Here is a 15,116-nt window from a genome sequence, read left to right on the forward strand (position 1 = left end):
AATAGGTATAAGCTCTTACTTCCTTTTTTTTTTTTTTTTTCAGACGGACTCTCGCTCTGTTGCCCAGGCTGGAGGGCAATGGCGCAATCTTGGCTCACTACAGTTTCCGCCTCCCAGGTTCAAGCGATTCTCCTGCCTCAGCCTCCTGAGTAGGTGGGACTACAGGCACATGCCACCACGCCAAGCTAATTTTTGTATTTTTAGTAGAGACAGGGTTTCACCATGTTGGCCAGGCTGGTCTCAAACTCCTGACCTCAGGTGATCCACCCGCCTCAGCCTCCCAAAGTGCTGGGATTACAGGTGTGAGCCACTGCACCTGGTTTTTATAAGCTCTTACTCCTATCTCTCTTTCTCTTTGGTACTCTTGGGTGTCTCATCCCTGGTGTCCTTAAGGAGTGAGAGTCTAGACAGCACTTCCCTAAAGGTAAAGCAAATACAACTCACTCTAGCTTTTTGCATTCTCCTCTTCCCACTGACCTGTCCCTTGGAGACTGCCCTGAAATTCAAATTTTAAGTGTGACTTGGAGGAAAAAAAGAAGTAGGCTATTTGATCTGCTTTTGTTCCAGACCCTAGGCTACCTCTACAAGTGCTTAATATGGTCTAGTTTAGTTCCTCATGTTTTACAGTAGAGTCTGGGACTAAAAATTTAGAGTGGAAAAGAATTTTTTAGTCACCTTGAAGAGAAATCTGGCAAAATCTGATGAAACTGTAAATATGCATGCCTTATGTTCCAGCAATTCTATCTCCTGGGATATACCCTACAGAAACTCTCACACATGTGCACAAAGAGACATATGAAGATGTTCATTATCACATTGTTTGTAATATTAAAATTTGGAAATGGTTGTCCATCAAGATAGGAATAGATAAAGAATATATACTATGTGATATATTTGTAAAATAAAATACTGCATGGCAATGAAAAGGAGTGAGCTATATTTACCTATACTACTAGATCTAAAATAACTAAAAAGTATTAAAAGAAAAAGGTAAGTTACAGAATGATAGGTATAGTATGATACTAGTTATAATCATTTAGAAATACAAAAAGGGACTGTAAACCCATCACTTCATTTTGGAAGCAAATAACCATTCTTTCTTTTACAATGCTTAACTTTCTTAAACAGTGCTTGCTTAAGAATTCCAGGAACTAGCCATGAGATAAAAATCAAGGTTGCGAAATGTCCCCTGAAGAAGAAAAATACTGAGCAGTTAATCTACAAACCTGTTCCAGTCTAGCTGACCACTAGATGGCCCATTACTCAAGATAATAATCAGAACAAGACATGCTGACCTGTACGTAGCTAACTCTTGTACATAGTTTTCCAAGCCCCTTCCTCTTTAAAATCCCTCTGGCCAGCCTAGGGCATTTGGGATAGTTTCGTGACTCTAGTCTGCCATCTCCTTGGGTTGCTGGCTCCTGAATTAATCTGCTTTTCCTCCCACCAACCCTAGTCTCTTGAGTTTGGCATTTGAGCAGTGAGCAGCCAAACTGGAGTTAAGTTACATCTATATGATTTCATGTGTATGTATATTATATAAAATATTAAAAATGTTCTGGAAAGATGCATAAACTCATGATAGTGAATGCCCTTGGGGGAAAGAAACAGAAATAAGATGGAGGCTTGTAGTTAAATAGAAAACTTCAATATCCACAATGTTTTTTTTTTTAAAAAAAAAAAGACAAATACAAAAAATGTTCATCGTCATCAATTTTGGGTTTTGCTAATATGAATGATATTTGCACTTTAAAAAATCTGCTTTGTATTTCTCAAGAAAAGTTTGAGGGTATTTAGGTGCTGGACATTTTCTTCTATGTCTATTCTTTCTTTCAAGGAACTCATGGAGTTGGGTCTATGTTTCAGTCTTGCCCCAAACTCTTGAAAGGCTCTGAGTGTTTACTGAGAGGCTGTTGCACCTTCCTGTGGGGCTTTCTGCTCTCCAGGCATCTATTTCCCAGGTCCTGCTGTGTCGGTTTCCAGTCTTCATTGACACTCACTCCCACTCCTGCATCCTGGGTTATCCTCTGGTTGGTGTTCTGCAGGGGTCTATGAGCCTTTTATTTATTTTTTTATATTTTTATTGTTTTATTAAAGACAGGGTCTCCCTATGTTACCCAGGCTGGTCTTGAACTCCTGTGCTCAAGTCATCCTCTTGCTTCAGCCTCCCAAAGTGCTAGGATTATAGGTGTAAGCCACTGCACCTGGCCCTGTGTGTCTTTTAAAGTGTGTCACCTATACATAGTCAGACCTAATTCTAAGGTATAATCTATGGAACTTGGTAGATGATCAGAGATAAAGCCAAAAGGAAAGGAAGAAATCAAAAATCAACTGATGATTCTGACTTGATTAATGGGGGACAAAGGGCAGGGTATTGTTGTGCACTGAGCAAAGAAACAGAGAAGTGTACTTGAGGAGGAAAATAATGAATTTGGCACATATTGTGCTTGAAGGACCTTTGGCTCCCAGAAACCTAGAAATGTGGATCTAGGACATTTCCTAACTTCTTAGGGAAGAAGTTAGGCCTTGAGACATTGATTAGGGGGCCATTGGCCTAGATGTTATGGAAGTCATGGGCAAAAATGAGATTGTACCAGGAGAGATTACAGAAAATAAGAGGGCCAAAGATAAAATTCTGGGAGATCTCAATAGCTAAAGAAAAAAATTGGCCAGGCACGGTGGCTCATGCCTGTAATCCCAGCCCTTTGGGAGGCTGAGGTGGGTGGATCACAAGGTCCGGAGATCGAGACTATCCTGGCCAACATAGTGAAACCCCACCTCTACTAAAAATACAAAAATTAGCAGGCGTGGTGGTGCGCGCCTGTAATCCCACTTCTCAGGAGGCTGAGCCAGGACAATCGCTTGAACCCAGGAGGCGGAGTTTGCAGTGAGCCGAGATCGTGCCACTGCACTCCAGCCTGGGGACAGAGCAAGACTATGTCTCAAAAAAAAAAGAAAAAAGAAAAAAAATCTAAAATTATTCTAGGTTGTAAACTCCTTAAATATGTTTCATATAGAACCTACAAAGCAGCTGGCACACCGTTTTTATTAAATATTTTGTCATAGCACAATGGTTTTTTTGTTTTGTTTTGTTTTGTTTTGTCTTTTGAGACAGAGTCTCACTCTGTCACCCGGGCTGGAGTGCAGTAGCGCGATTTCGGATCACTGTAACCCTCGCCTCCTGGGTTTAAGTGATTCTCCTGCCTCAGCCTCCTGGGTAGCTGGGACTACAGGCACGTGCCACTACGCCCAGCTAATTCTTGTATTTTTAGTAGAGACGAGGTTTCACCATGTTGGCCAGGATGGTCTCGATCTCTTGACCTCATGATCCACCCACCTTGGCCTCCCAAAGTACTGGGATTAGAGGCGTGAGCCACCATGCCCAGCCAGTATTTTTTGAAAATAGACTGCCACATGGACTCTTAATTAATTCAGACTATCTTTCCCTCAAATCATCAGAATTTTGGAAGTTATGTTTCATTGAATAAATAATTACTGAGCATCTACTATGTGCCAGATAGGTACCAGGCACTAGGGATACTTAGGACTTCCCACATGGAGCTTACATTCCAGTGGGGGAGATACACAATAGTGGAATAAGCAAGAACATTAGTAATCACGCTGAGGAGAAAAGAAATGATATGAGGTGTTGGGAGGGGAGTGGATTGCAATTTTAGACATTATGATATAGCAGAGGCCTCCCTGAGGTGACATTTGGTAAAGACCTGACGGAAATATGAGAGCCAGTCATGCTGATACCTAAGGAGAAGTATTCCAGACTGAGAAAACAGTGCAAAGGCCCTGAGGTGGAAGCATGCCTGGTGTGTTTGAGGAAGGCTAGTGGGGCTGAATTGGAGGGAAAGAGAGTATAGGAGATAAAGTAGGAGACATGAGGTGAAGCCAGATCATATAGAGCTTTGTAAATCACAATAAAAATGTTGGTTTTTACTCTGGGTAAGATGGGAAGCTCCTAAATGGTTTTGAGTGGCATGATCTAACATATGTTTTAACAGGGTCACTTCAGTTGCTGTGTTGAGTATATACTGAAGAGGATCAAGGGCTGAACCCAGAAGACTAACGGAGACTAGTGCAAGAATCCAGGTGGGAAAGGAAGGTGTCTTGGAACAGGATAGTGTGGTGGAGGTGGTGAGAAGTAGTCAAATTAAGGATGTATTTTGAATCCATATCTGCTGGATCAGATGTGAATTGTAAGAGAAAGAGAGGAGTGAAGGATGATGAGGCTTTTAGCCTGAGCAACTGGAGGAATGGAGTTTCCATTATGGTTATTACTCTTTAGTTAATTAACCACTATATGAAAATGCAACTCAAAATCTTCTACTTACCAAGTGCTAGCACTTCCACCCTTCCACACACTGTAAGAGTAGTCAGCATTTCTGTAGGACATAATGCTCAACATCCCTAAGAGGCACAAGAAAAAGAACACGGTGCTTCACAGACCTCCGTTTCTACTCAAAGAACACTTTATCAGCCCCTGAGAATGGTAAGCTTCCTTTGGCACTGGGCAGCAAGCATATGCTCTGTGGCCAGCATTGAACTTCTCAAAGGAAGTATATGAATTGCTCGAATTGGGAATTATCAAGTAGAACATTCTGATCTCATTCAAAAAGGAAGGAAGTGTTCTGTAGTTTGGAATGCAGGTGCCTTGCCTCTCATCCAGGCATTTTGGTAAGTTGAGCCAAAATGCTACAGAAATAATATTTATTTATATAGTAGGGTCCATCTCATGATTTTTTTGCTAAAATTCTCTCATAAAGTTTTCTATAATTCACAACTTAAATATTAGTTTAATAAAAATATTAGTTTAAAATCACCCAATTTTTATGTGAAATACATTTTTTTACCTTCTTTTAATTTTTTCTTCAGTTTCTGCTTTTCAATTAATGTGTCAGAATGAAAAATGTTCCAATGGTTTCCTGTTTCCAGGTAGTGAAAAACATAGAATACTGGGACAATGCTCATCAGCTCCGCCTCTGCACTCCCTTTGGGGAGGTGGGTTAGGATATTGATGCCTTCCTGACTTAGAACTGCAGACAAGATCTCACCTACAAGCAGTCCTGAAACAAAAAAGATCAAAGTAGACACATTGCTTTTTATTAACTTCTAACAGTATGTTCTCAAGACAGAAGAACAACCATCTAGAGATGGTTCTTCCCTTTTTATCTAGGCAGTTGACTGGCTTCTCAGAAACGGGGTGAGAAAAAAAGATCTGGTTAGGAACATGAATTTGAAAGAAACAAAAAAAAAGACTTTAAAAATCACTAAAATATGGTGATAGGTAATGTAATACAGTGGACTGATTGCTGCAAGAGAACATGGCAAATTAGTTGTCATTCAACCTGATAGCTTTAGACATTATAAACCATATTTACCAAACCCTTCCAGGAAGCAAAGCAAAGAGCCTGAACAGGGAGTGCTGACATGACTCTGTCTATAACTCACTGTGCAACCTTGGACATGCCACTTTCTTTTATATCCAACAACAGGGTTGCACATGATCAAAAAGATCCTTTCCGGTACTAACATTTTGTGATTCTAGGGTTTTATCTGAGATAAAATGTAGTCAGGACATTCTATCATTTGGTAATATGTTATTGAATTGTAAAGCCTGGAGACTAGGGAAAACCTAGTCACTTGTGCAAATATCACTGCTGCAAATGTATCCGAGGGGAGGAGAACCCCTGCTATGGTTTGAATGTATATGTCTCTCCAAAATTCATACACTGAAGCCTAATCACCAAGGTGATAGTATTCGAAGGTGGGGCTTTTTGAGAGGTGATTAGGTTATGATGGCTCCACCCTAATGAGTGGGATTAATAATCTTATAGATGAGGTGTGAGGAAGTTGTTCACCCCTTTTTGCCCTTTTGCCTTTCCACTTTCTGCCACAGGAGGATACAGCAACATATGGTCTCATGAAAACAGAGAGCAGCCCTTGCCAAACACCCAATCTCTTGGTGCCTTGATCTTGGACTTCCCAGCCTCCAGAACTGTGAGAAATAAATTTGTATTATTTATAAATTTTGTTATTTTGTTATGGCAGCATAAAGGGACTAAGACAACCCCTCTGGGACCAGTACTTCAGCAGAGCAGTGCTGTTCTCTCTAGGCCATGTGCAGGCCATAGGCCTTCTCTGGAGCAGGACTGGCCACTAAGACCATGGAAAGTTCTTTAAGCCTAGAAGCAACTGGACCCCCATTTTAGAGACATCTTTGAGCCAATGACAGTCCCTACCCTCCATTGGAGGAGAATGAATCTCCATGTAAATCAGACCGTTGGAAGAAGATAGTGGGAAAAGTGATCAAAGGTTTGAAAGTGGGGGTGGGTAGGGGTGGAACACTCCTAAAGGTAGATTTGTGTGTGCTACTGAACACAGAAGTGGAGAAACAGAATAATCATGAGGATATTTGATTTTTGTTTGAAGCACCAAGTGAAATGATAAATAAAAATGGTATTTGTTAATTTACCTTTTACACTCAAAATCCTTTTGATTTCTGTTTTGGGGACCAAATCTAATGGTATCCTGTATGGGAACTCCTTTCGTCTGCTAATGGTACCTGTAATTTAGAAAATTTGGATTTATACAGAGTTTCCAGGGGAAGACTATTTGCAGATTATTTATAATGTATCTACTTTCAAAGAATATTTCAAAATAAAAGACTTACAATTAGACTATTACAATTTTAAAAGAAAGTTAAAAATCATCAAGGACTTTAATCAAACCCTAGGCTTGTATAATCTTATTAAATAAAGCATTAAATTTGGCTGTAAGCTTCCTGGTCATTATAAGATGTGAAATAAGTAGGTTATATAAATCTTATTCACCAGCAAAATATAGCATGCCAGCTTGCCCAAAGAGAGAAAATTGTTCCTGGAACTGAAAGCTAAGAATAACTAACATGTAATTTCTTAATCAACTATATCTTGAACATTAGCTCCACAGGGAAGTATGATCTGAAATTCTTTCCACCTTCCCTTCCCAGTCTAGTTTTGATACTTTTTAATCTATGAGCAAAACAACAGAGTTTTAGCACACTGGTGTCAGATAATTTTTCTACTGTGATCACTGGTTTATGTCCAAAAAAAGGTAACATTGATCATTCTACTGATAGAGTACCAAGCATGCTACTAAGCTGTTTAAATGAATTATTGCATTGGATTCTCACAAGAATCCTCTATGTTAGGTCTATTTTCATTATTTTAATTTTATAGATGAGGAAATTGAGGCTTAGAAAGTAACGCGTTCAAGGCCCCAGAGCTAGTACAAGTGGAGCTGCAATCTGAACTCCAGAAATTTTGCTGCAGAGCCCATACTAGTCACCACAAAGAGAATCTACTTCCCATTGTCCTGCTAAGAAAGCGCTCTGGGGGCAGGAATCATTTCTCATTCCAGCTGTAGTCCCGGCACTTAGCACAGACCCTGGCATATGGAAGATGCTAAAGAAAAATGAGTCACATTTTGCAATTTAATGGACAAGGCACATGGCTTTCCTAAAAATGCAGGAACATTCCTCATAAAACGTCTTTCTTCATTAACCCTTGATAAATGCAGAGGATATATCAAAATAAAACTCAGAGAAGACATTTAAGAGGTTTGCAGTTTGAGCGAAAGAGCGTGAAGTTCAAAAAGAGCTTACTATGTATGTGACGCTGGACAAGATACAACCTTTCTTAGCCTCAATTTGTTCATCAGTTAAATGGAGATAACAATATTTTCCTCAAAGGATTTTTGTGGGATAAAAATAATATAGACAAACAGCCTGGCATACAATTCATGCTCAATATATGATACTTATTACAGATAGCCTTGAGATTATCTAGATTTGCTCCTTCACCATTTTCTCCATTGAAACCTGCTCTTGACTATTTCAATTCCATTGGCAACTCTACTACCAGGTGGAAAAGGTAAAGAGAAAGTTAAAACTAAGAGAAGTTAATTTTACTCCTCGTCAGTGATCACGGTAAAAGACTCATCAAGACACCACATAAAAAGGCAGGTTCCAGACAGATTAAAACATTTTAAAGTCAAATCTATAAAATTAACAGAATAAAATATCCAGCAATGTCTTTGTGAACTAAGAGTAGAGAAAGACCTCTTAAAGATTACCTCAAAAATATATAACCATAAGATGAAATTATGATGGATTTGACTACATCAGAATAAATAATTCCTTTTCAAAACCCATGAAGGCTTGTTGTTGCTCAAAGAGGTACATCAGAGACAAAATCAAGAATAAATTTTAAAAAGATAACCCAAATAGAAAATTTTAAAAAGTGCAAAAGATATGAATAGGCAATTGACAGATGGGAAACCCAAATGGACAAGTATATGAAGAAATGCTTAAAATCATTAGTAACCAGAAGAATCCAAATTAAAACAATAATGAGATAGTGCTTTATACCTATTAAAAATGCCACATTTTAGAGAGGCAAGTGTTGGTGAGGTTGTGGAGAGACGAGAACGCTCGTGCACTGCTAATGGAAGTATAACCATTCTGAAGGGCAATATGACAGGACTAAATGGCATTAAATATGTATATACCCTTTGACCCAGCTCCTGGATATGGTCCAGGTAAATGCTAACATGGATTTTTCAAGGGAAATATATTGTATATACAGTGATGGATAAAATGGTGAGGGAACATGCTCTGAAATTCTACGTAAGAAAAATGAATTAAGTATACCCATAACAATACAGTTATATATATATATATATATTTTTTTTTTTTTTTGAGATGGAGTCTCGCTCTGTCGCCCAGGCTGGAGTGCAGTGGTGCGATCTCGGCTCACTGCAAGCTCCGCCTCCTGGGTTCATGCCATTCTTCTGCCTCAACCTCCCGAGTAGCTGGGACTACAGGCGCCCGCCACCACGCCCGGATAATTTTTTGTATTTTTAGTAGAGACGGGGTTTCACCGTTTTAGCCAGGATGGTCTCGATCTCCTGACCTCGTGATCCACCTGCCTCGGCCTCCCAAAGTGCTGGGATTACAGGCGTGAGCCACCGCACCCGGCCGAGATATTTCTTTAAAACTAAGCCTTGAGTGTAACAACTTAAGACAGAATAGGCTCTAGAACGCAATGTTACATATACATAGATTAAAAAGGTACATACATACAAAACAACATTACCTTTCTATTCAAAAGTATATAGCAAACACATTTGAGTGGGTACATTTGGAGGAAGGGGAATGGGAATGGAGTCGGGGATGAAGGAAAAAATAAAACGAGAGGGGCCTGCCTAAACCAATGAGGATGGTGTGTCAGGAAATGAGGGAGTAAGAAACTTAACTCTCTGCATTTGAGATATGAGATGAGTTGGGAGAAAAGGGCTTATCAGGGACAGAAAGTAGAAACTAAAGACTAGAGCTAGTCTTAAGCATTGAGTCTCTGTGTTTAGTCTTTTTTTAGCTGTTGTCACACAATTTTAATTACTATATACCGTTTGTTCTCCCTCATTGATATATTTTTTCAGATTTCCATTAACATTATAGTCCATTTATCTTTCCAAACACTTTTTAGCATTTTTTTTAACTGAACCCTGTAAAGTATCATAGTTGTATAGTGATTTCAATATATAAATATTAGAAGTAGGCCAGGCACAGTGGCTCACGCCTGTAGTCCCAGCATTTTGGGAGTCCAAGGCTGGTGGATCACTTGAGGTAAGGAGTTCCAGACCAGCCTTGCCAACATGGTGAAACTCCATCTCTACTAAAAATATAAAAATTAGCCAGGCATGGTGGTGAGCGCTTGTAATCCCAGCTACTCCAGAGGCTGAGGCAGGAGAATTGCTTGAAATCAGGAGGTGGAGGTTGCAGTGAGCTGACATGGCGCCACTGCACTCCAGCTTGGGCAACAGAGCGAGACCCTGTCCCCCCGCCCTGCAAAAAAAAATAATGAATATTAGAAGTATTTAATAAAATATCTGAAATAAGCTGAACAGAATTTTTATCTTTTCCCTCTTTAGCTCTCTAGAAATCAGGAAAGCTGCCTAAATCCAAGTTGCCTAAAATGTTAAGGGAAAAAAGTCATATGAGAAGATTGGAAAGAGGCATAGATTTTTGTTTTAACCCAGATTTTCTCTACAGAGAGTTATTCCCAGATAAAAGATTGTTCCTATCCTGTGGCCTTGATGTTCACACCTAGGATGAGTAAGGGAAGACTGCTCTGGAAAATTGTTTGCAATAATGTCAGCAGAGGAAGCATCTGTGGTGAAAAAAAAAGAGAGAGAAGCCAAGGATACAGTGGCTTTTGAGGCTTGATATAATTGCATGAGGCTAAAACCCTCAAAACTTGTAATATCTCTACCCATAGATCATTCACAATGAGCAGGCAAGGAGGAGGTCTGTGTGAAGAAAAAACTGGAGAAACAAGTAAGCATGTGGACACATGTACATAGATGGATTTTACTTTTTATTACTCTACTGAAATAACACTCCTCAGTTCATGATACTCTGCTGAATTAGAGTGTAAAGGATATTAATTCTTTACTTTCCCAGAGGAAATGACACTGATGATAGTGATCATGATCTGTAAGTAAATTTTTTCCCCATTGTTATATCACTGAAATAAAACAAAAATTATTGATACAACATTAAGATAAATTGTAAGCATTTAATAAGAACTACAGTAATCTGTCTTCTTTAGTTGAAAAGAGAATGGTTAACTGGCCACATCCTAAATTTCATAAATACATGTATATGTATTTAGACCTTGATTAAGTGCTCAAATGTTTGCAAAATTCTAACTTTGAGAAGATTTGGAATATCTCAATTGAAGGAAAAGTAGGGAAGCAGGAGCAACGAGGAATGGGTTTGTTAAGTGATTAATCAGCATTATTATGTTTTCAAATAATGCATGTTAATTATGTAAATGACTTTTTCTTAGGTGTTCTTTGGACTGTTGGCTCAATAATGATATATTATAAATTATTATTGTGATGGATAGACAATGAATAATATATAAGGGAAGTAATGCAATTGTTACTATTTCAAGGCCTTGCATTCAAAATTAATGGAATTATTATTGTTGTGTCTCAGTCATTCAGATTATAGTAGTTGTACTATAATGCTATCAAGAAAGACAGTGATCTAAGAAGTGGATACTTTTTTTTTTTTTTTGACACAGTCTTGCTCTGTCGCCCAGGCTGGAGTGCAGTGGCAGGATCTCAGCTCACTGTAACCTCCACCTCCCAGGTTCAAGCTATTCTCCTGCCTCAGCTTCCCAAATAGCTGGGACTATGGGTGCCCACCACCATGCCCAGCTAATTTTTGTATTTTTAATAGAGGTAGGTTTCACTGTGTTGGCCAGGCTGGTCTCGAACTCCTGACCTCAAATGATCCACCCACCTTGGCCTCCCAAAATGCTAGGATTACAGGCGTGAGCCACTGTGCCTGGCCAGAAGTGGATACTTCTGATTCTAGACAATTCACATTCTGAAAAATAGTGTTTTAAGTTACATACACACTTTAACTTCTAAAGCAAAAGATAACATATAAAATAAAAAATTATTTTGCCTACCATAAATACCCCTAGGATCCAAAGTAACACCAGAATAGCTTTCCCTTTTGACACCTTCTGGCTAAAATAAAGGCAGAAAACATTCAGTTAAAAACATAAGTTTATATAACCTGAATTCCCTGGATCAACTTTTCTGGACCACTTTTCAAACTAAAAAATTATTTTTCTTGGAAAAGGCAAACTATGTGTAAATACTTACATGGATATAAGCAGCAATAAGATTTTATGGCTAGTTGCATATTGACCAGAGCAAACACTTAAAAAGAAGTTATTTATAAGCCAGATAATTGTTCTAAGTGCTTTATATGTGTTAACTCATTTAACCTCTAAAAACCTCTATGAGGTTGGTGCTGTTATTACTCCCATTCGACAGATGAGGAGACTGACACACATGGAAATCAAGTAACACTATCACACTGCTAGGAGGTGATGGAGCCAAGATTCAAGGCCCAGCAGCCTCGCTCCAGAGACTGCATGGAACCACAGTGCAAGGATGCATGGGAATGTGCTTTGCACAAAATAAGTCGGTACATGTTTACTGAAGTGAATTTCATAGCTGAAAACAGAGAGTGAAGAGCCAGGAAATCCAGTCTGTCATTAATTGGCCATATGACCCTTAGCAAGAATCTTAGTCCTTTAAAAAGTACTATTATTTTTAATTGGTAAATCATACTTGTATAAAATATTAAAATTATATAAAAATATTAATGTTAATAACATGCATACAATTAGACTGTAGGTAAATTGTACTTAACAAATGATACTTTTCTTCTTTTTGGGGCCTGTTTATTTGTTTATACAATGGAAAGTTTTCTAGACTGTAAGTTCTTTAAATTCAAGAGCCATGTCTTATTTATTGTTTTATCTCCAGTTCCTTGCATGATGTCTGGCACATAGATTTCAAGACACATTTTCTGAATATATTAAGGGGAAAAAAAAGCCTGTGTACCAATTGTACCTGTATACCAAAAAAAGACGTGTACCAATTGTTAAAATTAGATATCTCTGGGTATGGGAATTATTGATGATTTTTATTTATCTGTCGTTTTTCAGTATTTTATATTTTCTACAAAATAAATGTTATTGTTTTATTAAAAATTTTTAAGCACAATTTCAGACTTATAGAAAAATTGCAAGAATAGTACAAAAAAAATCTAGAATAACCTCCATCCAGTTTCCTTAATGCTTAATGTTTTGTTACATTTACACTATTGCTTCCCTCTCCCCCTCTTTCTGTGTCTCTCTTTTGCAATAATTTAAGCATAAGTTATTGAAGCATGTTTTTCTTACCACCACTCGTAATGTTTTTACTAAGATTTCTTTTCCAAACGAAGTCTCCAGTGAAAAACTGATGTTGTGAAGGCCAATTTCCAGAGGAAGCACAGTGAACATCACCAAGTGACTGGAGGAGCCCTCTACTTTCCGGTGCACACATTTGGAGGACTTTGTGCCCTGATGATCAATGGCTGGGCTTTCAGAAGTGCAGATTCCCTCCACAGCAGACATTTTAACACAGAACTGAAATACAAGTGAAGAATTATATCAAAATACTTTTTTTTTTTTTGAGACAGAGTCTTGCTCTGTCGCCCAGGCTGGAGTGCAGCAGCATGATCTCAGCTCACTGCAACCTCCACCTCCCGGATTCAAGCAATTCTCCTGCCTCAGCCTCCCAAGTAGCTGGGATTACAGGCACACGCCACCACACCCAGCTAATTTTTGTATTTTTAGTAGAGGCACAGTTTCTCCATGTTGGCCAGGCTGATCTCGAACTCCTGATCTCAGGTGATCCGCCCACCTCAGCCTCCCAAAGTGCTGGAATTACAGGCATGATGCTGTAATCCGTGCCCAGACTTGAAATACTTTATCTCTAAAAAAGTTGACCTTGATTATGCTTGTCTGGACACAAACTCTGCACTTTAACAATGTTAAAATAATCCCTTAGATTCTAAGGCACAGAAGAAAGTTCATTTCAGATTTCCTAACATAGACATACAAGTCGCTGTAGAGTTTAGCAATGCAAAGAGATGTCTAGAAAAGTCAACACTGTCTCAGAAACATCTTACCTTTCTTAGACTGTTAGGTACTAAATTAGGTACAGAGCTCATGCTGTTGTGATAGCACTTATTACCCTGTCTCTTTACATGTTTGTGTTTCAGATAGTGGGAGCCTTAGGCTCAGGTACTTTTTCATTTTCATCTTATTCATTTTTGTATCTTTTAGCTCAGCCTCTGGTATTCAATAAATGATGGGTTTCATCAAAGACTGAAATTTCCCTATATCGGCATTCAAGGCCCTGCCCATTATGTCCCCAGCTTACTTTTCTAATTTTATCAACTTCCCATTTGTACCCCATTTTACAACTAAACTCTGGCTCCAGAAAGACCTGGATTCAATTTTTGGCATTCCTCTTATTAACTGGTGATGGAAACTGGTTGCATGAACTCTCTAATCCTCCATTTTCTCATCTTTGTAATGGGAATAATAATAGTGCCCACTGACTTCTGGCTCAAATAGTGAACATTTTTCATCTTCCCTCCAAATTCTGGTGAACTGATAGAATTGAGAACTACACCCAAAATAATAAATCCGTAAAATCCAGAATAAATCAAGCAGGTAAACAAAAGAGAGCACCAGCTATTCAACCACTAATTTTGAGGAATTTCTTGAAAATGGAAAGTTCCTTTTCCCTCTTAACTATCTTCTTGAGAGACAACCACCAGGGTGGGAGAAGCCAGAGCAAAAGACTATTGGATCACCTGTGGCCAATGATTTCCTTAGAACAGCAGGGGAGGGTGGGGAAGGATAGATATAGAAGAGTCATTTAATACAATTCAGCATAATTGCATTACAAAAACTCTTAGTAAATTGAGACTAAAAGGAACTTTTGAAACTGATAGAAAATATAAAAAAACAGTGGTTCTGGTTTCAGTAACAGCAAAATAGCTTATATTGGGCAACCTTTCTGTAAAAATAACCACAAACTCTAGACAAGATATATATTAAAACAAACAAACTACCTGCAGATACTAGAGAGTGGGAGGGAAAGTGACACTTGGGAGAAGGGAATGACACTGAATAAGTGTCCTGCTTTTTATAGCTTTACCCTGAAGGCAGGTCCCATTGGTGCCTTGGATGGCTAAAACCCCAGTAGATCCTGACATCATACTGGTTTAGGAACTAGAGGACAAAGTAGGGAATAGTTACCACAGCTGAATAGTGAAGGAACTCCATGTTCTGTGCATAATCCTTGCTCAAACCTGGCTGACCTTGACCTATGCACAGCACAGATTTCTAGCATCCGGCTAAGGCTAAAAATACTGAACTGAGATTTCAGAGTTTAGAACTGAATCCAGCCAACTGCCTGCTAACACACACACACACACACACACACACATATAAAATCTTCAGAGGAATGTAATAGAATCCAGAGTCTTTATAATATTTTTATTAATAAAGTCCAAGGTTCAATCCAAAATTACTAGATAAAAAGAAATAGGAAAGTGTAACCCACACTCAGGAGGAAAGGTAATTAACAGGAACTAAGCTCAAAATATCACAGATGTACTTGTTTCTTATTTTGAT

General features: G+C 38.6%; 1 protein-coding gene across 4 annotated transcripts in view; it reads right to left on the bottom strand.

The window, feature by feature from the left end:
• Positions 1-15,116, bottom strand: part of C5 (complement C5) — a 127,316-nt gene that overhangs the window by 32,097 nt on the left and 80,103 nt on the right. For all 4 annotated transcript variants that reach the window (XM_054520565.2, XM_024252854.3, XM_054520564.2 and 1 more), the window contains 5 exons: positions 12,825-13,052; positions 11,535-11,595; positions 6,485-6,574; positions 4,863-5,075; positions 4,344-4,419 (listed from right to left, as the gene is read on the bottom strand). In XM_054520565.2, coding sequence (XP_054376540.2) covers positions 4,344-4,419; positions 4,863-5,075; positions 6,485-6,574; positions 11,535-11,595; positions 12,825-13,052 — 668 coding nt within the window. The remainder of the gene's footprint in view (positions 1-4,343; positions 4,420-4,862; positions 5,076-6,484; positions 6,575-11,534; positions 11,596-12,824; positions 13,053-15,116) is intronic.

Source organism: Pongo abelii, chromosome 13, assembly GCF_028885655.2.
Source record: "Pongo abelii isolate AG06213 chromosome 13, NHGRI_mPonAbe1-v2.0_pri, whole genome shotgun sequence".
Lineage (NCBI taxonomy): Eukaryota > Metazoa > Chordata > Mammalia > Primates > Hominidae > Pongo > Pongo abelii.